This window comes from Carassius gibelio, chromosome A4 (assembly GCF_023724105.1).
Source record: "Carassius gibelio isolate Cgi1373 ecotype wild population from Czech Republic chromosome A4, carGib1.2-hapl.c, whole genome shotgun sequence".
NCBI lineage: Eukaryota > Metazoa > Chordata > Actinopteri > Cypriniformes > Cyprinidae > Carassius > Carassius gibelio.
Window position 1 is genome coordinate 12,013,427 of NC_068374.1, and position 25,862 is coordinate 12,039,288.

Consider the following 25,862-nt stretch of genomic DNA (forward strand, 5'->3'; position numbering starts at 1 on the left):
TCGTTCGCTTCAAAATAAAATGCTTGAACTTACAGCATTGGTGAAATATAACAGAGACTTTAAAAGAGCCAACCTGATTTGCATTACGGAGACATGGCTGACGGAGACATGGCTGACGGAGGCGATTGACAACATACATTTGGAAGGATACTCATTAATCCGTCTGGACCGCGACAGTGCCAAGTCAACCAAAACAATTGGAGGAGGACTGTGTATGTTCGTCAGTAGCAGGTGGGCCAATAATATTACAGTACGTGAAACACATTGCTCTGCTCACTATGAACTATTGACTGTGTCTTTTAGGCCATATTATTTGCCTTGTGAATTCGGACAAATAACAATTATCTTAGTCTATTTGCCTGGACCAAACTTTGCACTTGCTGCCGAGTGCATAGCTGCTAGTTACAACAGAGCGCTTTGCAATTCTGCCGATGACCCAGTCTTCTTGCTTGGAGATTTTAATAAATGCAATGTATCTACGCTGTTGCCAAATCTTGAGCAATACGTAACCTGTCCGACAAGACTGGTTAAGACTCTGGACAAATGCTTTGGTAACGTGGAAGGTGCATATGTGCCAAAGCTATTTTCACCTCTGATCACAGCGTTATTCATCTATTACCAAAATACAGGCAGCTTTTAAAGAGCTTTTAAAATCAAGCCTGCCGTTCAGCAGGTTCAAATGTGGTCCAGGGACGAAATAGAAAAGCTAAGAGGCTGCTTTGAGTGCACTGAATGAGGCTTATTTTTTAACGATGATGACTGTTGTAGTAATCATGAACTGCTGAATGATACAATAACCTGTTATGTTAATTTCTGTGTAAATTCAGTGGTTCAAACAAAGAATATCAGAGTCTATCCAAATAATAAGCCGCGGATTAACAAAGATTTGAAACATGACCTAAACATGAAGAAAATTTCCTTCTTGCAGAATGATCAGCAGAAAGTAAAAGAGTTAAACAAAGCATGTTGAAGAGATATTAAAAACAGGCAATGTAAGAGACGCATGGAAGGGTTTGAATACAATGATGGGTAGACAAAAGAAAAGAGTTCAACAATATGAAGACCCCTCATTGTCTTGCAAATAATCTTAATATTTTTTATTCACGATTTGATAATGATTTTAATGATGATTCGTCTGTTAATAATGAATTTACGATGACCATGACTCAATCACAGCCTATGATTATACAGGAGGGGGAGGTTGTCACAGTGCTTCATAAAATCAAACCACATAAGGAATCTGGCCCAGATGGCCTGAAGGGTAAAGTCCTGAAAGAATGTGCAGCACAACTTGGACATGTGTGTACAAGGTTATTTCAAATCTTCCTGGACAATGGTTTTGTACCATTAGCCTGGAAGAATTCCACTGTCATCCCGGTGCCAAAAATACCTAATGCAAAATCTCTCAAAGACTTTGGCCCAATCGTACTCACATCTATTCTATGTAAATGTATGGAGCGCATAGTATGTAAGGAACTTTTATCCCAAATTGAGACATGCTTCGATCCCATGCAATTTGCATATCGGTCAAATAGGAGCACTGTGGATGCCTCTCTCACTCTTTTAAATAAGGTTCAAAATCATCTAGATAACTCAAATTCCTATGTTCGAATACTCTCAATGGATTTCTCATCTTTTTTCAAAGTGCCTCTATGAGTTAGGTGCTAGTAGTTGGATGATTTCATGGATTAAGGAGTTTTTAAAAGGTTGCCCTCAGCGAGTTTGTGTTAATAATGTAATGTCGGACTGCTTGGTTTTAGATACTGGGGTACCTCAGGGATGTGTACTGTCTCCAATACTTTTTTCTGTATACTTAAATGAACTGAAATGCAATGACGATAACCTTAACCTTATAAAATATGCAGATGATATGGCACTGGTGTCATGTCAGAAAGAAATGAACTGGACCTCATATTTTGAGTACATTGACAGCATTATCTGTTGGTTTGAGAGTAGTTTTTTACATCTTAATATTGAAAAGACAAAAGAGCTATGTTTGAGAAATCAGTCGAGAAGAGTAGATACCGCATTTGAATATAAACCAGTTGTCATAAAGGAAAAAACTGTAGAGCAGGTCTCGAATTTTAAATACTTGGGTACAATTATAGATGAGCAACTAAATTTTGAAAGTAATGTGGAGTACATTCATAAAAAAGCACGACAACGCCTGGGTCTCCTCAGGAAACTGAGAAGCTTCAATATTAGTCAGCAGACCCTAACTATGTTATATAGATCAATGATTGAGAGTATTCTCACATATAATATTGTTTCATGGTATGGCAATCTAACATTAAAACAAAAGAACATACTCTCACAAATAATTAATCAAGCAAATAAGATTACTCGACAAAAACAACAGCCATTTCAGAGCTTGTTAGATCATTTTATGGGTAAAATGGCAATTGCGATTTTTAAAGATAACAAACACCCTCTTTACTTTGCTTTTGAATTGCTCCCATCTGGACGTAGACTAAAAATTCCCTTGGCTAGGAAAAACATCTATAAAATATCATTTTTTCCATTGGAAGTGATTATCTTGAATCGTACAGTATTTTAATTGAAAATGTAATTTTTTCTTTCTTGCAGTGTTTAACTTTTTTAAAATTTGTGCTGTTGATGTGTGATGTGTTTTTTAAGCAGTGAATATATGTTACAGTGCCAAAGAAAAATTTAGTCTCTGTGAAAACAGACTGGACAATAAAGTTCAATCAATCAATCAATCAATCAATCATTATAATTAAGAAATACAAGTGTTATTTTGAATTACTTGAATATTATAAAAAAAAAAAAAAAACTGAAATGTTAGCCTGTGACTATTCAATTACTGATGGATTTGTTTATTTGATTAAAAAATATGTTAGGTTTTTACTATCGTATTCTAGGTGTTTACACAGCTTTGCCAGTTATAATAATACAAAGATAAGACATATTTATAACAAACTTAAAAGGGCTAGTTATGAGTTTGTGTTATCTTTCCATTAACAATAATGATAAATAGCTTTTTGTGCACGTGTATTTATTATAGTAAAGCATTTTATTCATTTAAAATAAACGTAAATATTTTAATCAAAAATCGTTATTTGATAGCAATTCATTATTTAAACATATATAAAATAAAGTTTATTTCAATTGGTATACTTTAGTTAGCAGTCATCAGATAATCAGCACGTGATTGAATCTTACCAATGAGATGGGGGAATTTGAATATCTAATCCGTTGTCTTTCCACAATACGACCAAGCGGCTAATTCTTCCCAGCACCTCACTGTTGCAGGTAAGGGGTTTACATATCTGAGGTGATTGTTTTTCGTTTGATTTATTTTCTATTGTGAAGAAAAAATGCTGTCAAAATGATAAAAATAATGAATTTGATATTAAAATACACCGAAGTTTGTTTGTTGTTGAGAGTGTATGTTATTAACGTTAAAAGGGGGGTGAAATGCTATTTCATGCATACTGAGTTTTTTACACTGTTAAAGAGTTGGATTCCCATGCTAAACATGGACAAAGTTTAAAAAATTAAGTTGTACCAGTGAGTGAATTCCCACAATGAATTTGAAGTAGTGCTTATATCTCCACCTTGAAAATGCCAACTTTTCATCGGATTGCTCCTGACTCGCCATCTCTGCTGATGCTGCGAATCTCGTGTGTGTGCGTGTTTGACGCCGCTGGCGTGAAAACACTGGCTCTGATCGGCTACCATGAAACACACTCTGCCTTAGCCAATCATAATCGCTTATCTCGTTATTAACCCACCTCTTCACTCAATGTGTGAGCCAGGGGTGCGTTCGGATTACATAGTTTTATTAAATTAATGCAAAGTAACCATAGACTGTATAAAAACATGGACGTAGTGTCCGTGACGTCACCCGTAGACTCCTGAAGAGAGTTTTTGAAGCCTAAAGTGTGCAGAGCGAGCCGTCGCCATCTTGGCAGCGCGTCACAGCGCTACTCTCCCGGACAATCAAAAATGGACAAAAGGGCGGGAGCTGGTTGCTGAAGCCACGCCCACCTAGCGCGACGGCCGTCTTAATTATGCAGAACTTTAAGGCTTAATATAATTTAAACGGATGAGTTATAAAAAAATTCACCCCCCTCACAGTTGTCATGAAGGGCAAAATTAGCTATATAGACCAAAATAATTTTTTGAACCAGGCTGAAAACATTTTCTGCTCTAAAGTTGGGCATTTTAACATGGGGAGTCTATGGGATTGACTCTCTTTTGCAGCCAGCCTCAAGCGGCCAGTTGATGAATTGCAGTTGTAGTCATCTCCTTATTGGCTTTACTAGAGAGAGCGGGAGGTTGCCGCTCGATAGTAACGCACCGCATTTAACGTCAAGTAATATTAACACCGTTATAACGACGGGAAAAGTAATTAGTTAGATTACCCCGTTACTGAAAAAATAACGTTGTTACTTAACGCCGTTCTTTTAAACGCCGTTATTCCAAACACTGCAAATGAGGCTTTTAGTGTACATACAAAACTTAAGCTTAACAGTCGGCATCAATAACCTTGTGGTTGACGCACGTAACTTTAGATTAAGGGCAACTGCGCCCCGTTTTCGATTCTCGAGGTCCTTTGCCACCCCCGTCCTCTTTCTAAACTGTGCTTTTGTATCCACTTTGTACTATCCTATATAATAAAGGCATTAAAATCCCAAAATATAAAATACACGGACGCGGGCACCTTGATGGAGAGACAGACAGAGACTTGACCGGGAGGCTTACAATTGCTTTAGTGATTCTATGGCAAACTAAATGAATTTATCTTGTTCACAGTGCCTTTTTTACCTATTCACGTAAGTGCTACTGATAGCTAATTTATTCACTGTAAGTTATAAAGATGTGTGTAAATCACGGCTGAAGGGTGTTGTTAGGCACAACGCTCGCACACATCAACATATCTCCGCATGAGAAGCGTTTATCAGAAGGGGAAGGGAAGGGTCTCAAAATTAAAGATGAAAGATGCAACATAACGCCAGCAAGGGTCACTCAGACTTCATTAAATAAATAACAAACATTTAATTTTGCGAAATACATAATACATGGAACAGTTTTAGTGCTATATTATTGATTGTTTATGTTGTTAAGGGTGGTTGCTAAGGGTGTTGGTCAGCCATGGTGTATTCTGAATAAAACACAGCTGCTGACCAATCAGAATCAAGGAATAGAACTAACCGTTTTATAATTATAAATTAGATCCTTTAAGTTGGTTTGCAAATAATAAAATGCCATTAACATTATTTCTCATTTTTCTTTACAATGTTGATTGCAGTCATCTTGATTGTTGTAAGTAATCAATCTTGCATCCTGCAACTCTTATTTTCCCATGCATATAACACTTGATTAGTCAGCAATCACTAATAAATCCTTTTAAACTTGTACATTGAAATATTAAAAATAAACAAAGGGATGGTTCACCCAAAATATAAAATTAGCTTTTAGTTTAATTTATTTAGTGAAAAATGTAGTCCTCTTTGAGTTGACTGTAACATCACTTTGAGAGAAAAAAACATATACAGGCAAAATACAATTAAAAGTAATTTATGCAAAAGGAAGCTCATACTCCAGACTGTCATGAAAGTGCTCAGGACTGTTTGCAGAGACTGCGGATTGCAGATTGAGTTACTGGTATTGGTTTTGCCTGGAAGGTTGTTTTTTTCACTCAAGATCAACTGTGCTGCAGAGTTTAGCTCAAAGTGAGCTTGAACTATCCATTTAAGCATTCAGAAATGTGTGTACAGTTGTGTCATTTAATTAAAAATCATGTAATTAACTTCTCTTTTTTTGTCTTATGTGTTTATCCTTTGTGTTTACCCTGTGTATGTCCACTTATTTGTGATTCTGAATCTTTTCTCACCTTTACTTCATTCTATTATTTTTGCCTTCTTATACGTTCACAAAAAAATGCAACTGTACTGTCTAAACACTAACCTGTAAAAAAAATAAATAAATAAAAAGTACTGTGCGAAACGCTAATCTGTAATTTTTTTTTTACTGTGCTAGACGCTTATCTGTAAAATGTTTTACTGTGCTAAACACTAACCTGTAAAAAAAAAAAATGCACTGCCCTGAATGCAGTCTGAAGAAATCTGTTCTTTCCTTTAAGGAAGACCCTGGATTGGAGGACTTCCTTTTAAAAAATCAACAACATTACAGCATTCAGTTGTCTAACTGATTTTTTATATATTTATAATATTACAGTCTGTTTTCTTGTTACATAGTACATTAATTGCACAATAAAAATTGATTGTCTGTGTTTGGCATTAAAGTAATATACTTTTGGTAATTTTATAACATATTTCAATGTACAGTGTAAGAGTGTTGTTGGCACTGTAAAAAAACCGTTTCATGTTCACATATAAAGATAAATAAGCTGTTTTGCACTGAGTTTTTTAATTAATTTCCACTACTTTGAACTATTTTAAATTTCAACAATTACAGGTATTGTTTATAAAACCAGACGTTTCTGGGTTCCAAAACATACATTTCTTGACTTTCAAACGCTGTTTTGTTGCCATGCCAAAATAAGGTAAGAGAAGTAAAGCTCAGAAGCAACGCAGAAAAGCAGAAGCTTCAACTGTCACCAACTGCAGCACCAGTTTTGTGTCAGGAACTGATGAGGTGAACCAATATGTGATCTCTGTTATGGCGACTCATTGTCAAAGTGATCCAAGATACAGTGGTTACTCTAGAGGCCTTCAGTGTACTTGCAATTCATTAATGTTTTCACTGTGCACAATGAGTGTAATGACCTCAACAGTTTGGATTTAGATCACATTATACAGAAAGGTGATGGTTTGTACACTAGTGTCAAACGAACATTGCAGGATAAGGGTCAGTTTGTGGGTAACTTTTTAGATTTTGACGAGCTCCCTAACGTTATCGAGACAAGCTCACAGTGCTACAACATCCTAAAACATCTCCAAAAGTTTGGACTTCTCAGAGACACACGAGCAGTTGGCGAGTATGAAATCCTTGAGACCACACTGCAATGTCTCAGAGCTGATGTAAGTGATGCGTGGCTGATTTGTGGAAGCACATGCATTGCTGTGTTCAGGGATCGTTCAGGAAGGTTTGGTTATTTCGATTCTCACTGCAGAACACCAGATCGCCTGTCTGCTGAGGGGGACACAGGTACTGCCGTGATGCTCACCTTTTACAGTTTGGACGATACGTTGGAGAGATTGCTGCTCTTGTTTCAGTGGTGTTTCACACAGAACGATCATGAAAAGTTTGACATGCTGCCTTAATCATTTCTAAACATAACAGCAGAAAATTGTGTAAGCAGTGAAGCCTCACTGGAGTGTTGTGAGAACATTGATGTAGAGCCATGTGTTACATCGGTGTCTTTGGACAGTATTCTGTCCAGTAATCAGCAGTGGACACGCTCACTGGATTCATCTATACCACTATCACATTCAAATCCTCAATATTTAGACTCGGCTAACTTAAATAAGACAAAGAAACTGAATAAGACTCAAAGACACAAAGTTTACCTAAAACAACGGCAGGAAAAAATGGTTTAAGATAAAACATTGAAAAGTAATTTTAAGACAAGTAGAGAATACTTGCAAAGACATAACTAAGCAATGAAGAATAAATACCAGTATGATTTGATTTACAGACAAAAACAAGCCATGAAAAACAATTATGTGCAGAGTGAAAAATACAGAGAGAAAAAGGGGAGTATTATCAGAAACTACAGGAATAACCATAAGCAATACATTGTTAATAGTGTTACGTCTTATGCGTCTAGGGGTTTAACGGTAACGTAACAATATTAAGTATTTGGGAAGAGCATTTACCCAAGCCCCTGCATAGCAACAACAAGGTCGCTGTTAACCCCTTTCTAGGCACCTCCTTTTTTGGCATGGAGACAGAAATGACATACCCAAAATAAAAAGGTTTCTGCTCATGATTCTTTCTGACTAGATACATATTCAACATGTGTTCACAAAGCTGACACTTTAAAGTTTACTGTTCAGGAATCAGAATCACTCAGACTGTTATGATAATAGAGTTATATAAGCTCAAACATAAAAACAAAAATAAAAATATTAAAAACATATTTTTTAAATGTATTTAAAAATGTGTTGATGTAAGATATGAGTTTAGAAATAGAGTGTAGCTAAAGCCACAAGTCTTTCAAAACTTCATTAGAAATTTCATAATCTAATCTGTAAAACAGCGAATTTTATGAAATATTTTCTAAGGCCATGTCATGTGTGTTTTTTAGAGAAGGCTAATCAGATTGATTTATGGCCCTTGTCATCTCTGTGAGATCTCACATGTAAACTCTCCTGTGTATTTTGTGTGTGTTTGGCTGTGAAAACTGCCCGATTCATTATTCCATTGTTCTCACCAAATGAGTCTTTCACACCTCCACCAGGTATGACACATTATCCGCATTATTCTTTTATCATTATTCTTTTGTTTTTATTCCACCTTTATTAGCCTTGATTGTGTTTTTTCAGGCTTTACAAAGACACAAAGCAGCGATCTCACTTCAGTCTCTCTTTGCATTTAGCCCTTATTTATCAAAAGTCTTACTATAAAAATACAACAAAACATTTTCCTACGACCTTACGTGAATTGTGACAAAAATGCATTATGAAGAAGAAAAGCACCTGCTATTAGTAGCATCGGAGCTAACGTTAGCATCAAGCTACATCAGACAATTTATAAAATTATTAGTACACTTTTACTCAAAACTCACTTTAAACCCCGATCGAGTGTTTATAATAACTTTCTTTAGCGATCAGGGGTGGAATTTGGTCGTTTACTGTTGTAAAAATATGTTATTTGTAGCCTTTTTCATCGCTGCACAAGTTAGCATTTCTGATGTACATTTTCGATTTTTTTCATAAAAACGCCCCAGATCTCAATAAATTCTCATACCAAGCTTTACTATCGTAATCGCGGGTTTATTATTTGGATATTTCGTGTGTACAGAGATGTTTCAGTGTTGTTTTGGCCAGATAACTACCAGGAAGTGTGCAGGAAGCATGTGACACGATGGGGCGGTGTCCAGATATGAAACTCTAAGATGGACGTTTGAAAGACCCAATCAGAGTCTGAGCCACACACAGCACGAGCTGTGACTACTGCACGCACACACAGATCGCTGGGAGAGGCTGTTTATCAACAGATCGCGTAAATCCGTGGAAAATGAATAGAAATGACGATTCTGTCTGAAGAAATATGAAGTAAACATCTGTAAATATATCCATATATCTCCGCAGATATGCATCTTTTGTCTATAAATCCTTATTGACGCTGTTCAGTGAGTCTATGTGAACACAAATAAACCACTGCTGACGTGACTGAATATGAATGAGTGGTGAATTTCTATTCAAAATATGGCATAATACGGATTTATTATTTTGCACTTCTGACATAAATCACTAAATATCTGTCACTGCAACAATGTTTTATGAAAATATTGGTCAAATATCGAAGCTAGCTTTAAAGCTTTAAACTTTCCATTGATGCACAGTTTGTCCAGATGAAGTAAGGCAGTGATGTTTAATGTGCTGTGAAAGTGAAACAATAATAAACTGGGGCCGTCTGCGATGTTTGCACGTAAAGGGGTTAAAAAGGTTTATTAACAGCTCAGTGAATGGTGGGAGTTAACAGTTCTCAGAGAAATAACATTAAGAGTGAAGCAACACTTCAGGAGGGGGAATAATACCAATAACAAACAAAAGGGTGTCTATTCTGGAAATTAGATTCTTTCTAAACCGGTCAAATGAAAAAAAAAAAAAAAAAAAAAAAAAAAAAAAAAAAAAAAAAGACAATAAAAGTTAAACACTCACTCCCTATCTAATCCTCAAACCATGAGAAAAATATGTACAGGACAAATGAAAAAAGGCACCTACCTCCCTACAGCTTCCAAAAAGGGTAACAATCAAACAACAGAGTTAAATCAACAGTACTTCAGATTAATGAAGTTTACTACACAGAACCCCAAAAGGCTACAACAAACTGCACAAGGCCAGGCTGGACAAAGGGCATGCTCTGAATTAAAGTTCTCATCTTCTGTAGTTCCTGCTCAGCTTTTATACTGCTTCTCCTTCGGTTGGTAAGTAGATGCAGCTGGAAAAGGCAATCAGCTTCCTGCCCGAGTGGAAAGAGTGGGAGGAGCCAGAGAAGCAGGAGACAAGGAGCGAGAGGAAAACAAAAGAACCATACAACAGTAAAGATAACACAATTGAATACGTCACTGGACGTAACAATAGATATTTCAGAGATCCTTTTTTTAAGCAAAAGCAAACGGAATATTTTACAAGTAAGTGCAAAAATTATTTGAATTTCTATGAACAACAAAAGAAAATGTTAAAACAACTCTATCATGGTGATCCACATTTTAAGGCCCGCCACAAAGAATACTATTTATTTAAATCTCAAAGAGAAAAATCTGCACTGAAGGTACTTCACAAACTACAGTGTGCAGAACACATTCTATACAAATACAGAAGAATAAACTGTGTGCAACAGATAACAGAAACAATTACAAATATTCAACCTGTTAAAATGGTAAATAAATCAGCATTAAAGGCATTGCATATTTTTAGGGATGATAAAACAGGGGCCAACATATGTATGCATGTGCTGTGCAAGAGCACTTTTCTTGAATCAAGTGCGTAGTTGCAATAATCAAAACTACCAAAAGAATCCAACAGTTGTTTTACAATGTTTGACAGGTATCTATGTTCACAGAAAGCTATTAAGGGAGCTGTAACTTCTGTTGCATCTGACATAAAAACAACAGTAAATTGTTGACCCAGACCAAGAAGTGAATCACAGCTGCTAACAGTGAAACTAAAAAGACGCCTGTGCTACCAAGGTCACTATCAGTTTCAGACTATGAATATGCATAAGGACTTGTGTGCTTTAAGAAAACTGAGAGAAATACATTCAGAATATAAAGATATTATCATTAACACTGAACTCGCAGCTGATGAATTGTTTGATTACAGACAGTCTAATACAAATGACCATAGTGAATATGATGAACAAATGGACATTGTCACCAGTAGCCTAAGTGAGAACACGGAACAACAGAGTGATGACAATAAACAAAATGATTGCGGTGGTGATCCTGATACTTCCACAGAACAGCCCTCTGGTCTTATCTTAGATACATGTCTTCAGCCCCTGATCTTGGTCAGTAGCTGTTGTCTTATGATGATGGAATATTTTGCATTGCTCCAGCAGAAAGAAACAGTCCTGTAAGCATTTTTAAAAGGGGGGTAAAATGCTCGTTTTCACTCAATATCCTGTTAATCTTGAGTACCTATAGAGTAGTACTGCATCCTTCATAACTCCAAAAATTCTTTAGTTTTATTATATTCATAAGAGAAAGATAGTCTGTACCGATTTTTCCCGGAAAAACACGACCGGCTGGAGGCGTGACGTGTGGGCGGAGCTAAAGAATCACGAGCGCCAGTAGGCTTTTGCGCTGATAGCGTTTGGAAGCTTGAGGAAAAAAACCAAACAAAAACAAACCATGGCTAACAGTCAGATTCAGCGTATATTTATGATCCAGAGGCTGAAATTTAACAAGAGCAGCAGCAACAACAGCGGCTCTATGTGGTATGTACTAAAACTGTATATATTTTTGCTTAGCGGATTTGGAAAATGATTAAGTTCCACTTTGTCGTTTTTTTTTTTTTTAAGCTGTACATGTGGAAAGTGCAGTTTGATGACAACATCGCATGTTGTTTACTTGATGTGCTTACGCGCTGATAGCTAAGTTAACAACACAGAGATATTAGAAGCAGTTTTACTCACCGCCTGCGGTTCCAACACACGATCGTGACCCTTTTCCGTTGGGACTGCATCATCCTTAAGAAATAAACGACGTGCAATCCGAAATAGAGGGAACAAACACAAACACTTGCACAACTCCGTTGATGCTCTGTAAAAATAAACTCCATCCACTGGTCCCTTAATGCTGTTTCTCTTTAGGTAATCTGTGCAGGGTTGTCTTGCCCTGGCAACCAAAAAAACACTCCTTTTGTGAGATTTCGCGACGCTCTTGCTTTGATCAGTGAAGTCTGTTGTGCTCTCAGTGCTGTGCTATAAGGGAGCGCGCGCTCTTCCGGCAGACGTGCCCTTAGGACCCATATAAGGAAATTCCGCTCCATCTAACGTCACACAGAGCCATACTCGAAAAAAACTTTCCGAAACTTGTGACAAACCGGAAGGAGTATTTTTGGAACAGAAATACTCCTTCAATCATACAACTTAATTTTTGAAACTTTGTCCATGTTTAGCATGGGAATCCAACTCTTTAACAGTGTAAAAAACTCAGTATGCATGAAATAGCATTTCATCCCCCCTTTAAAGTTCCCAAATTGGAGTCTATGGGATTCCCAGTACAGTTTCCTGATGGAAAGAACACACTTGATGAGCCTGGCAGAGCAAAACATGTTTCCCCTAGCAGGTACTTTAAACCAGACTACTTGTGTGTAGATAATCGTTGGGCAAGAGACAAAAGCTGCATCTTCTTTGCTCAGTTTGTCACTGAAATGCACATGGCCACATCTAGTATGTCTATCCAGCTGAGAAAAGCAAAACCCATGACCCGTGATGGACGCAGAATAAACTGTTCACTGCTACAGGACAAGAGTTAGCAAATCTTGTGAATAATAAAGAAGCAACACATTTCATGCAACCGTTAAGAGGGACGCCGGCATACTGGGAGAAAACTTTGTGATTTGTTTGCTATGGTGAGACAGCTGGGCACTCCCACATTTTTCTGTACGTTTAGTGCTGCTGAGATGAGATGGCCTGAAGTGATTACTGCTTTTAAAGCTGTTGTGGAAATTCTAATTCAATAACAATTTGTAGAAACTGAGAATGGAAAACCAAACAGTTTTGTCTTTGTATTGCTTTAATTCACTGCAGAGAATGGACTGGTTTACACACAGCTTCTGAGTCTGTGTGCAAAGAGTTAACACAGAGACTCACAGCCCACTTTTTATAGTATGTAAAAAGATACATTGAAGGACAGACTAGGACTTTTGAGCCAATCATGTTGCCCAGTGTACATCACATCATAACACATGCACATCTCATGCACCTCTTCCTGGTACGGACTGTCTCAGAACTAATTGTTCCTGGTACATGGTTCCTCTTTAGAAGTATTTTTTCATCCTAAAGCAGTTACGTGCACAGGTTACACAAAGAACTCAGTGTCCATATGGACAATATATACTACCTTGATCATTGTATGTAAAAAAAATACCTAAATGAGATTAATGCAATCAATGCAAAATTAACAAAACAAAATTTTCCATAACAGCAGCAATCAAGGGGTGACTCTCCAGAATATCAGGAGTGCAAAATAGACACCACAAAACATTACATAAGTTTTTATTTATTTTTTAATGCCTCCAGATTTCCCAATTCTCACATTAAAAAAAAGGATTTTAAATGCTTTCACTCTATTTTAATGTGAAATATTGCATTTATATTAAAAATTTAAATAAATAAAGAGATACAAAAAATATGAATTCTAATGGAGAAAATAGCTAATAAAATTTTTATAAATATTGAAAAATATCATTAAGTTCCCTGAAAATCATAAATGCTAATAAAAAATATTATTAAACAAAAATAAATTACACTGGTTTTCTTGAAGAAAAAAAGTTACATTTTCAAGGCTTCAGTCATTTTTGACCGCGAAGAAGGTAAGTGTGACTCCTAAACGAAAAGGGCCAGAGGGTTAAAACACATTAGTAGTTACTGCAAATTTATTTATTCACTATTGTGAAGACCCTTGGCATTAATTATACTGTTTTATTAATCTCTCTCTTTCCCATAATTTTTAATGAAAAAAAAATCACTGAAATTATGACCTAAATGAAATATAAAAGGTTTGTGGATATTGGCCCTTGTGTTAGAGATAGAATATTGCCATCTGCCGCTTAGAGAAAAAAACTTTATGATCTGTAGTTGAAGAAATAAAGTGCAATGACCACATATATCCAGTAGAGGTCCACGGGGAAGCATTCATTTTCAAATCAGTTTCAAGTCAATTTTTCTTCATGTTTCAACTTCTCATAACTTTGATATATATTTTGTGAACATGTATTTAATAATTCTAAAAATATAAAACAAATCAATATTTTTGTCAAAGGTTAGAGTTTGTTGTTGTCTGATATCTTTTGAATTGTCTGCTTTTGTAAATGATGTAACATAAATTTTCAGAAATCTCTCTCTCTCTGTGTGTGTGTGTGTGTGTGTGTTTGTGTCATGTCTACCCCTTCACATTGCTGTGCATTTATGTTTACTGCTCGAATTTGCATTGAACTGAAAAATACTCATTGGGTTCAGCACAGTCATGTGACGGAGTGACTGTGACGGGGCGGAACCAAAAATGAAGAAGATTAGTTCCGCCCAGACCATATATCGCAAACACCGCTACTTTGGGGAACGCCGGCGAACCCAAATCGGCGTGTTATTGGGAACGGGTGTCTTGTTGAGCGTGGCGATCACTGATTGGGCAATTCGGTGAAGAGGAGACCCATAAATAGGGCATCAGAAACACAGGAAGTGGTTGGTGATTCCCAGTAGTTATTGTGGGTGCAACGGAGCGGAGGAGAGAGTTGGAGAGCGAGTGTATGGTGTACTGTGGAGCTTGGGCAAAGAGAGATACACACACAGGGCTGAGTATACGAATATCTTTATTGGAACATTGTGTTCAGATGCATTGTGTGATGTGAAGTTAACACCCATTGAAGATCTGCTAGGATTGCAGGAAGGAGATCGTGCTGCCAGTTGTGTCGGATGTCGGTTATCTGGAAGAGAAGTGGAAAGATCCAGTGTTAATGAAAGTGCGAGTACACTGAAATATTTATCGTGTCAACAGTTATTTTGCAAGTGTGAAATATCCATATACCTCTTGTGAGTTGTGACCAGTGTGAGTGGCCCCACCGTAGTAGGATTGGTGGGTGAGCCGGATTCAGCGAAAAAGGAGTCTGGTGCCTTGTCGTGGCTGTGACGTTTCCTCTGGCCGTCTGTGGCATCGGTGTCCCCAACGTCCAGGAACTAATCCTCGGTCCTATGTGGTTTTGACCCTAATTCACTGTGAGTGTGTGGAGTGCAGTGGGTGAGTCCTTTTCTTTGCTGTGTGTACACTTGAAGTCTGCAGTGTCGTGCTGTGTCATGTCGTCAGTAATCACCCTCTAGGCTGGGAGAGAAAACCCTGTGGAGAAGAACGTACACCGGTGTTGTGAGACGACCGTCTTTTATATACATGCCCGCTCGTGGCTTTGGACCCCTACTCCGCTGAGTGGTGACGTGTCGACAATAGCAAGTAAGGAACCGTGTACATATTGTGGGGGCCGACGACTGAGAGAAGTGTTGGCTGCTATATGAACATCCAGCTGTGTAGCCCTTGTGTATGAATACCTGTCTGTGGAGTGCTTTCAGAGGTTCGCCCCTGTCTAGATCTCTGGTCCGTTGTTTGGAAGAGAGGAGAGGGAAGCGTTCAAGTCATTCCTGAGGTACATACCCGGTGGCACAAACCTACCTGAAGTCACCCAGCGTGGTGGCACCAGCTGAGGCCGTGGAAGGCCCAACCTGCAGCAACTTCAATCTGTACTCCTATCCACTCTTGGTCAAATTCGAGAGATGGTGAGTCTTTCTCCATATATTCACTGAAGCTAAGTAAATTTGTGAAGGAACTCTGTCTGTCTGTTACCAGTCCTACAGGTCCGAGTTAGAGGCTCTGAGTCGTCATGGGAGTGTTTCCACGGTTGGAGGTGACCATGTTGAGTGTTGGTCTGGGAAGTCTGCCCCGGTGAGGAAGACCACAGTCGTCGTGACATATACATCTTTTCTAGACTCCCGAGCTGAAAAGGGCTAAAGCCTGACGTCCACCTCTTCGAGGGTCTGTGAGTTGTATCCATTCAGTATTGTCATTGTATACCCACCTGCATGACCAGAGCAAAGCTCCAGTTGCCCCTGTATACCCCTCTGTACGCCTAAAGCTAAGAGCCAGCGTATTGTCCTTGTATACTTACTTGTATGCCCAGAGTCAAGCTCTAGTTGCCCTTGTATACTCACCTGTACGTCCAAAGTAAAGACCCAGTTGTCCTTCTGCATACTTGTACGCCCCGAGTGAAATACCAGTGCATCGCCCTTGCATACTCACCTGCAAACTCCATCCGTAGGGTTTTCCTGGACGAAAATCGAAGTTAAGGATTGCGTATCTTTCTTGTATACTTACCCATACACTGAAGGCCAAGACCCCAATATATTCACCTGCATACTTACCTGTGGACCAGATATGTATAAAGTACTAGAGACCCATACTTGAGTAAAAGTACAAGTGCTCTATGAAAAAAGTGACTTGAGTAGAAGTTGAAGTGCTCTTTAAGCACCACACTTAAGTAGAAGTACTAAAGTATTCAACATTTTTTTTTTTTGTACTTAAGTATTGCAAGTAGTCTATTTTAAAATTTACTACTCAAGTACTAAAAGTAGAAGTATTGTTTTATGTAGCTATTAAAGAAAGTAGTCAAAAGTTTGAACATTGTTTTTACTATTTCAAATGATTAACCTAAAGGACAATCACAATTCCTTTGACTGTAACTTCTTGTAAACAAAAAAACTGTTACTAAGGTCAGTTAGCCCAATTTGCAAAATGATGTCATTAATAACTTACCCTCATGTTGTTTCAAACCCGTAAGACATCAGAGGATCATTTAGAATTTTTTGAAGCATCGAAAATACATTTTGGTCCAAAAATAGCAAAAACTAGGACTTTATTCAATATTGTCTTCTCTTCCGTGTCTGTTGTAAGAAACTTAAAAACAAAACAGTTTGTGATAGCCGGTTCACGAATGAATGTAACCGGATCTTTTTGAAACCGTTCACCAAATCGAACTGAATCGTTTTAAACTGTTCGCGTCTCCAATACGCATTAATCCACAGATGAATTAAGCTGTTAACTTGTTTAATGTGTCTGACACTCCCTCTGAGTTAAAACAAACCAATATCCCGGAGTAATTCATTGACTCAAACAGTACACTGACTGAACTGCTGTGAAGAGAGAGATGAACACAGAGCCGAGCTAGATAATGACTCGTTCACGAGTCAAGAACCGTTTCTGTCAGACGCGTCCAATTCGTGAACCGAGGAGCTGATGATACTGCACATATGTGATTTAGCGTGAAGCAAACCGACACACAGAGCGTCTGAAACGAACTGATTCTTTTGGTGATTGATTCTGAACTGATTCTGTGTTAATGTTATGAGCCTAGGTGCAGTCAACGCCAATGACGCCATTGCGTCGAGCGCTAAAGAATTGGTGAACTGTTTTCTTCAACTGGTTTATTGAATCGAACTGTCAGAAAGAACTAACGTTACTGGTCATCCGAGAATCGATACAACCGGTTCTTGGCTCGTGAACAAGTCATTATCTGGCTTGGCTCGGTGTTCATCTCTCTCTACACAGCAGTTCAGTCAGCACGCGCAGTCTTCTTAATCGCTTGTTTCGCTCAATGATGTACCAGCTTCATCAAACATGCCATCTACAGTTCTGGCAGTGGTTTGTAATGGAATAATTCGTAACATTTTTATAATTGTAACGATGCAGCACATAAAAAAAATATCGGAATAAAAGTATTAAACTCAGCGAAAATATGTACTGAAGTAAAAGTGGAAGTAGGAGAAAAAAATAATACTCTAGTAAAATACAGATACCGCCTTTTAGTACTTAAGTACAGTAGTGAAGTAGTTCTACTTCGTTACTATACATCTCTGCTGTGGACCTTTTAGGCGTTTCCAACCACGGACCCAGAATCTCGTGGCGTCAGGTACGCACCCTACCCAATTCATCAGAATTACTTCCCTTCTTTACTCTGCGTGCAGGGACTGGAAGGGCCCCACCGACGGTTCTCCTGCAGGAGAAACACAAAGGCACTACTGAGGAAAACCCTGTTGAGTCACGTGAAGGAAAGGACACAAATTACCTGCAGGCTTACCTGAGAGTCCCCATGACAGAGTCAGAAGCGACTCGGACCTATACTCTCTGGCCCCGAGAGTGGATTTTAGATTCCCTTTTCCCTTCCCACCTTATAAATAATTTAAAGTTTGTTTTAATTATACTCACTCTCTCTCGTGTGTCTGGTCATTGGGGTGTTCTTGGGAACTCCTCGAGGTGGAAACTAGGGAGGGGCGAGACTCACGACATCTGTGGTCCGCTCCGACCTGTGACAGTCAGAAAAAAACAGGTGAAGAAGACTTTGTATTGTAAAGAATTCTATAAAATTACCCAGACTTTAAAAGAATCACGTGATTCTTATTACATGAGGTTAATTTTCTAAGATTCTTTACCAAATCTTATCTTTGGGAACCTGACACTCTAACCTTGCACTCCAGGTAGATTGCAGACAGTTCTGGAAAATGGTGAGCTTGAGACTAATGGGTTTCTGAATGGAAAGCACACCATATTTGAGTTTTCAAACGGTTTTCCTATCGATAAATGTCTGAGGAAGAAGTGGATACATGCTATTAGACGAGTAGAAGGACCAAAGTTTACGATCATTAGAGGCAGCACATTTGTCTGTGGCTGGCACTTTATCAGTGATGATTACACTGCCACTACTGGTCATAAACGCCTCAGAAAAGGGACGGTCCTGTCCCGCTTTATTTTGAACAACTGGGGAGAAACTTCACATGAGTCTGTTTACGAACGAGTTCAAACCATACCATCAGACGACAGCCAAAACGCTGAAGTAGTTTCTGAGGTGACAGCTGAAGCAGATCATTATTATGCAGTCACTCCTCTTCCAGGTATGTTCACGCATTTCTGAAAACAAATCATGATGCAACTTTCCCGTTATATTATATTAAATATATTATTGAAGCCTTTATTACATTTATGTCTTTCACTTTCAAGTCATATTATCATTTTAATAATTCTTGACACAAATTACTGTTTCAGGAAGATATCAGCATACTTTATTAATCAAATGAATGCTTCCACAACAGAGCAGTAATACAATTAAGATGAACAAAGTCTTGAAATGAGATAATATGACCATTACAATAAACATTTGTTTTGAATCATAATAAAAGCCAGATAATTATATGTATGAATTTGTAAGTGTCTCCACTGTTAGCCGCATCATCATAACTTGGGTTATTGATCTTTATCTTGTCCTAGGATCACTGCCCATATGAATGAGCAGAGAGCAAGTGAATCCCACCATGCCAGACAAATTTATGTAGTTTTGTTCAGAGGTGAGGGTCATCATTGACTTCACAGAGATAAGATGCTAGACTCCATCTTCACTCACGCTCCAGTCTGAGGTGTTCTCATCATATAAAAACACCACTACCTTTAAAGAGCAGTTACTTTTGTTTCCAGCCTGTACACATGTTCAATCCCAGATCAAGAGTTGACAAAACAGTCAGGGATTCTTGCCTTGCTGGAGCCTGGTGATGTCTGTATGGCTGACAAAGGATTCACCATTAAGAAGATGCTTATTTTGTTATGTGCTGTTTTACCATGATCTGTCTGAATACTTGATTCTTACTGGGTGGAAGTGTGCAGTAAAACAGTTTAATCCACAGGTAGTTCCAGTCAGTTTTAATCATCGTTCTATATTAATGTGCTACTTTCATTAAAACCGATATTGTCAGGGATCTGGTAAGCCCGGTCCCCACCAATCATCAGCGCTCACAGTCACCTGATTACTAACCAGCCACACCTACCACGCATCACAGAACCAATCAAGGGCACTATAAAAGCACTCACCCGCACCTCAGTTCCCCGTCAAGCCTCTAACAGGAACGACCTCCTCAAAGTTGTCTCCAAGCTCCTACAAGCCAGACGTAACGTACTCACCTTAGTGTTACGCTAACCTGTGTTCTTGTTCTGCTCCATGTGAATTCCATTCAAGCCTGCACTAGAAGATCGAAGCTTCAACTGAAAACACTGAGCACATGAAACACAGTTCTGAATTCACCTTTACATCTGTGTCCCGAGTCCTACCTGACTCAGTAATTCAAATAAATTCTATAATGTAAAAGAGTGATTAAAATTGTTTTATACACAGCTTGATTATTGTGGTATGTAAAATATACATTTACACCATATTCACTACAGCAATTGTATCAAAAATGTGAGTGTACGAGTTTCTTAATTTGTGATCTGTAGAATAGGATTTGTGCACCTGCAATGAAGAATTTGAGAAGGTGTAACTGTTGTGTTGTGTTTGTGGGACAGAAAAAAATCTACAGGTTTGCAACTCTTAAAACATTTCTCTCTGACTTCAAACTTACTGATACACACGTGTGGCTTTTCTCTACAACTACAAACACACTGTCACAGGTGTTCAGTCGTTTTGACTCAAAAATACCTTCAGAAAATCCTCCCCTTCACACACACACACACACACACACACACACACACACACTGACTTACACAAAACCTGAAGGTCTAATGAAACAGATAATGAGCTAAATAACAGGTGAAGAGAATGAGTAACTAAACAGACCGAGGTCAAACGACAACTAAAACACAATGAATAGAAAATTTACACAAGTGTTACAATAACGTCAATATTTGCAAAGCCTTTTTTCCATTCCCTCTCTGCATTTTGCAGGTTGTAATTTTCTTTTGGTTTTGGTGTCATCAAGAACACTAGTTTCTCTCCTGGAGTGGACTTGTGCTCCTCATCTGTGTTTGTGTGGTCAGTATTTATGCAGAAAGGAACTTGATCTTCAACAACGCTTGGTGTGGTAAACAAGGTTCAAATGAATATATTATATCACAATAACTCTTTCCCTTCCCTCAGGCATTGTACTAAAACATTTCCTCAAAAACACAATGACCATTAATAAACATGTGAAAACACAATCATTAGCACAGTTTGTCTGTTTGTGTGTAAAGACGTCAGGGGTTTGTTCATCTGGTGTTGAAACCCTTCGATGTTTGATGAGCTTCAGGTCGTTTCATCAGAAGTTCAGACGGATGAACAGTTTTTAGCAGCGACTGCATCTGATGCTCTTCCTTCAGTCATTATTCACTCACTTTAATGAGGCTGGACTTTAAATGAACTGTCAGTCATTTTGGGGTAAAATCTGGGCTTGCTGTGTAAGCAATTTTTTCTTTCACTAGCATAAAACAAACAGTCATAAAGATGTCTTAAATAAGATGTAATAGTTTCATATAGTGATAACGAATGACTCTCCTTATATTTGGTGATGTACCGATCATACTGATGCTAGAAAGTGTTTATAAAGAAGATGTACTTGTTAGATCATATCCTGATTTCTACAGTCAGACTATTGTTCATATTCTCAGTCAAACATTAGATGCTGTTTATGCAACTTTCCATTTATATTCATCTTCACGTGGTTCAGGAAATAAACCAGTTTTTGAAAACAAGTAAATCATGTTTATTGTCATACTGTAATTACAAAAAAGCTACAAGAGTCACATTTCAAATCAAACTTTACTGATGTACTGAGTAATACTCCTAAAATCATGATCATTTTGGTTATTTTTATGAATATTTCTATTATATTAGTGTATTTCAGTCTGTAGAAACATTGCTGTTGTTTTTCACATTTAGATTTTAGTTCAAATCTAAAACTTAAAAACAAAATGATTTTAAGAAGTTAGATATGAACATTTTTATATTACAATGTTTTTTTTTTCTATTTATTTTTTTATTTGTTTTTACAGAATAACCTAATTAATGTGCCATTCAAAAAAAAAAAGGTAAAATTATTGACACATTTGTTCATAATGCATATATGTACATTTTTATTATAATGTATCATTTATTTAAGGATAGTCTTCTCACAGATCCATTTAACACTACTATCACATTTAGTATCAAACCATCCTGATGAATGAGTGTTAACACAGTCTTCGTTTCCCTGATTGTTTGGCTCTCCAGACGCCCAGAACCTGCATCAACAGATCAGCGTTAGATCAGAGCTGCTTTCTGTGTGATATGATACTGACTGAGACAATCATTTATTAGATAATAATCAGTTCAGTTCAGTGATTTCTCACTCAGAGGTCAGTGTGCTGCCATCAACCCATTTCCATCTGCCCTCCACTTCAACATCAGTCAAACCAATCCAGAAATGATCAGAACCACAAATATTCTTCACAAAATCCTGAGAAGTCAAACAATAACATGATTTATAACATGAGCACAGACTGATTTCAGCACATTCTCTTTCATTTAAAAACGAAACACCACGATCACTCACACACACACACGTCTGGTCAGCTATCCTTGTGGGGACTCTCCATAGGTATAATTGTTTTTATACTGTACAGACCGTATTTTCTATCGCCCTACACCAACCCTACACCTAAACCTAACCCTCACAGGAAACTTTCTGCATTTTTAGATTTTCAAGAAACTTCATTCTGTGTAATTTATTAGCTTGTTTACCCGTGGGGACCTTAATTTAGGTCCTCACCGTGACACGAGTCCCCATGAGTCTGTGTGTATTCAGGTTTAAGTCCCCACCAGAACAGAAAAACAAGTACACTCTCTCTCTCACACACACACACACACACACACAGACTCTCTCTCTCACAAACACACACACACACACACACTCTCTCTCTCTCTCCCTCACACAAACACTCTTGGTCCAGGTATCGTTCATTCATTTGTTTTTGCTTTCACATATAAAAACGAAAAAACGAGAAAACAGCTCCTTTTTCCATTTTTTCGTTTTTTTAGGAAAAAGAAAAAACAAAATTATGACTTGATTTTTGGTTTACCCGTTCTTGCACGGAAATCAGAAATACCACTTGATATTTCGATTTTCCCCTGTGGGTGGTGCTAAATCTGATTGGCAGGAAATGCATTCATTATTTTTCAAATTAAGAGTTTACCCACACTGTATTTGTTAGCAACTACAATTAATAGTCTATAAAATAAATAAAATAATAAATTAATAGTCTATATGGATGCTATTTGTTAACTGACTGAAAAAATCTATTGAAATAGCCTAAATGTAAACATGTTCAGTTGACAGTTGTCAGACAAAAGGCACGCTGTTTTGTAGGAGAGGGGAAGACCCATCTCATCGTTTAACACCTGTTTGTTAAAGTAACACCTGTTTGGGTCAAAAGTGACTGATTTTATCTGGAAAAGGGGAGAGATTTTGAGAAAATTTTAAGAAAATGTTCATGCAGTAATTGCCCCCATTGTTTTTCCCTCATAAATGCGATTCACTGAATTAGCCTATTAAAAAAAAAACTTTTTGTCAGGTCATGTCATGTTTGTCATGTCATGTTTATTTCCCTCATATTAAATATAAAACGCACGTGTAGACTTATATTTTTCAGTAGCTAATAGACCTTTGTGTTGTAGCCTAGTCATTACAATTATTTAGTTTCATATTGTGTACTTTTTCGTTCATTCATTAGGCCTATTTTATTTCGGAATGAAAGATGAAATTTAAATAAGGGTGCAGTTTAGCCTACTTTGTTATGATTTTAGTATCATAATGGGCCAGGTTCCCCGATAACTCTCACTCTTAGCGTGCGAAGAAGACCTCGAAAGATATATCTTACCAAAGTTGTTTATGTTTCTAAGTGTCTTCCCCAAAGAGTCCCTTAGGAAGCTTCTTAGCACGCTGCCTCTTACGTCCGACGTAACAAGAGCGCTGTCCCGAGTGAAGGTGCTGAATTAGTTGGCATCGATTGCTCAGGAATCGATTTTCCACTTCACGCGAAGGTGCATAACAGCGTTAAGAAATACAACTCCTTCTATGCAAATGAAACATTCCTCAAATTATAACAGTAACATTTATTTTAACATAGTTTAAGTTATCAGTAAATATAGACTATAAATTAAATGATCAAATGGTCAGTAATATGTTCACACGATATGTTGTGACGGTTAGACGAACCGGGTATCCCTCACTAATCATCCATCCTCCTTATCCCGTTGTGACACTTGTGCCGCTTCTTGACATGGGTTTAACAACTTATTATATAATAATAATAACAATAATAACAAATTATATAATACACTTTTATATTAATGGTAAGGTACTTTACAATCAGAATTGATTGGCAAGCAGCTGCAGTTACTTCTGTTTAATGCGGTATTGATTGCAATTGGTTTATGTTTTTAATAAAAAGCAACCTATCTACAATGAACAGAGAGAGAGAGTTAGATACAAAATATGGTGCAGGAAGCAACGTAAAAAAGGCAACCAAGCCTCTCGTCCGAGGAACTTGAAGTCTTGCTGGACCTTGCCACCAGGTCGAATATCACACATATGGTCCACTATAACCTGCACGTTTATGGCCACGTCTCCGTTTCGCGATAAGTAGCCTACGCCTGATCGATCACTGATGAATTGGTGATAGGGATGAGTGTGCCATCCACCAGGATGCAATCCCCGGCATGGCGCAGAAGGGCGTTGGTGACAGTGTGGACGCAACTCCACACCGAGGTCTTGATTAGCCCGTAGCCCTCTCCCACGACCTCGGGGAAGCTCTCTGTAGCAAAAAACGTAGCGCTGGGCTTCAGGCTTAAAGCAAAATTCCGCTGCGTTATCCTGGTAAGCGCAGGTCTGAGAAGGTCCAGCAGCTCCATAATGAGCTGTCTTGGGAGGCAAATTTTTTTTAATACTGCCACGTCAAGGACACGTAGGATCGCTGCCATAAAAAATTACATAAAATCATTGTTGAGCCACAACATTGTCAACATATCATAGTCTGAATTGTACTTCGCTGCGCTGATTTCTAAAGACTGCTGTACAGTAGCGTCTTGAGTTTAAACAACGCTAAGAGAGAGCTTATGAATGGTCCAGACCAACCTTACGAAAGTGTGACTTACAGAAGATATACTTAGCGTATGAACGGAATTAAATGAATGTGCAGCAATTTGTACAAATAGGCCTACTACACTGTTGTAGTCATTAAATAGCCTAAGCCATTTAGTTTAATATTTGTTAAAATATTATAATGTTGTTATTATTATCTTTTTTTCATTTATCTTGATTTATGAAAAGTGAACAGCAGGAGTAAGAATGCGAACAGCGCATCATTAGGTTTTGTTTTGTAGAAAGCTTTTCTTTAACCCCTTTATGTGCAAACATCGCCAACGGCCCCAGTTTATTATTGTTTCACTTTTCACAGCACATTAAACATTACTCTCTTACTTCATCTGGACAAACTGTGCAAGACTCTAGCTTCGATATTTGACCAATATTTTGATACAACATTGTTGCAGTGACAGATATTTTGTGATTTATGTCAGGAGTGCAAAATAATAAATACGTATTATGCCACATTTTGAATAGAAATTCACCACTCACTCATATTCAGTCAAGTCAGCAGCGGTTTATTTGTGTTCACATAGACTCACTGAACAGCTTCAATAAGGATTTTTAGACCAAAGATGCATATCTGCGGAGATATATGGATATATTTACTGATGTTTACTTCATATTTCTTCAGACAGAATCCTAATTTCTATTCATTTTCCATGGATTTATGCGATCAGATGATAAACAGCCTCTCCCAGCGATCTGTGTGTGCGTGCAGTAGTCACAGCTCGTGCGGTGTGTGACTCAGACTCTGATTGGGTCTTTCAAACGTCAATCTTAGAGTTTCATATCTGGACACCGCCCCATCGTGTCACATGCTTCCTGTACACTTCCTGGTAGTTATCTGGCCAAAACAACACTGAAACACCTCTGTACACACGAAATATCCGAATAATAAACCCGCGATTACGATAGTAAAGCTTGGTATGAGAATTTCTTGAGATCTGGGGCGTTTTTATAAAAAAAATCTAAATTGTACATGGGAAATGCTAACTTGTGCAGCGATGAAAAAGGCT

The 25,862-nt window shown here is 37.8% G+C and overlaps 1 protein-coding gene across 2 annotated transcripts in view; it reads right to left on the bottom strand.

The window, feature by feature from the left end:
- LOC127969489 (C-type lectin domain family 10 member A-like) overlaps positions 1-25,862 on the bottom strand; it is a 423,625-nt gene that overhangs the window by 386,886 nt on the left and 10,877 nt on the right. Inside the window, exon 4 of one of the 2 annotated variants that reach the window (XM_052571502.1) lies at positions 21,403-22,158. The exons of the other annotated variant lie outside the window; for it this stretch is intronic. Coding sequence (XP_052427462.1) covers positions 22,048-22,158 — 111 coding nt within the window. The 3' untranslated portion in view covers positions 21,403-22,047. Of the gene's footprint in view, positions 1-21,402; positions 22,159-25,862 lie in introns of those variants that run through there. 2 annotated transcript variants of the gene reach the window in all.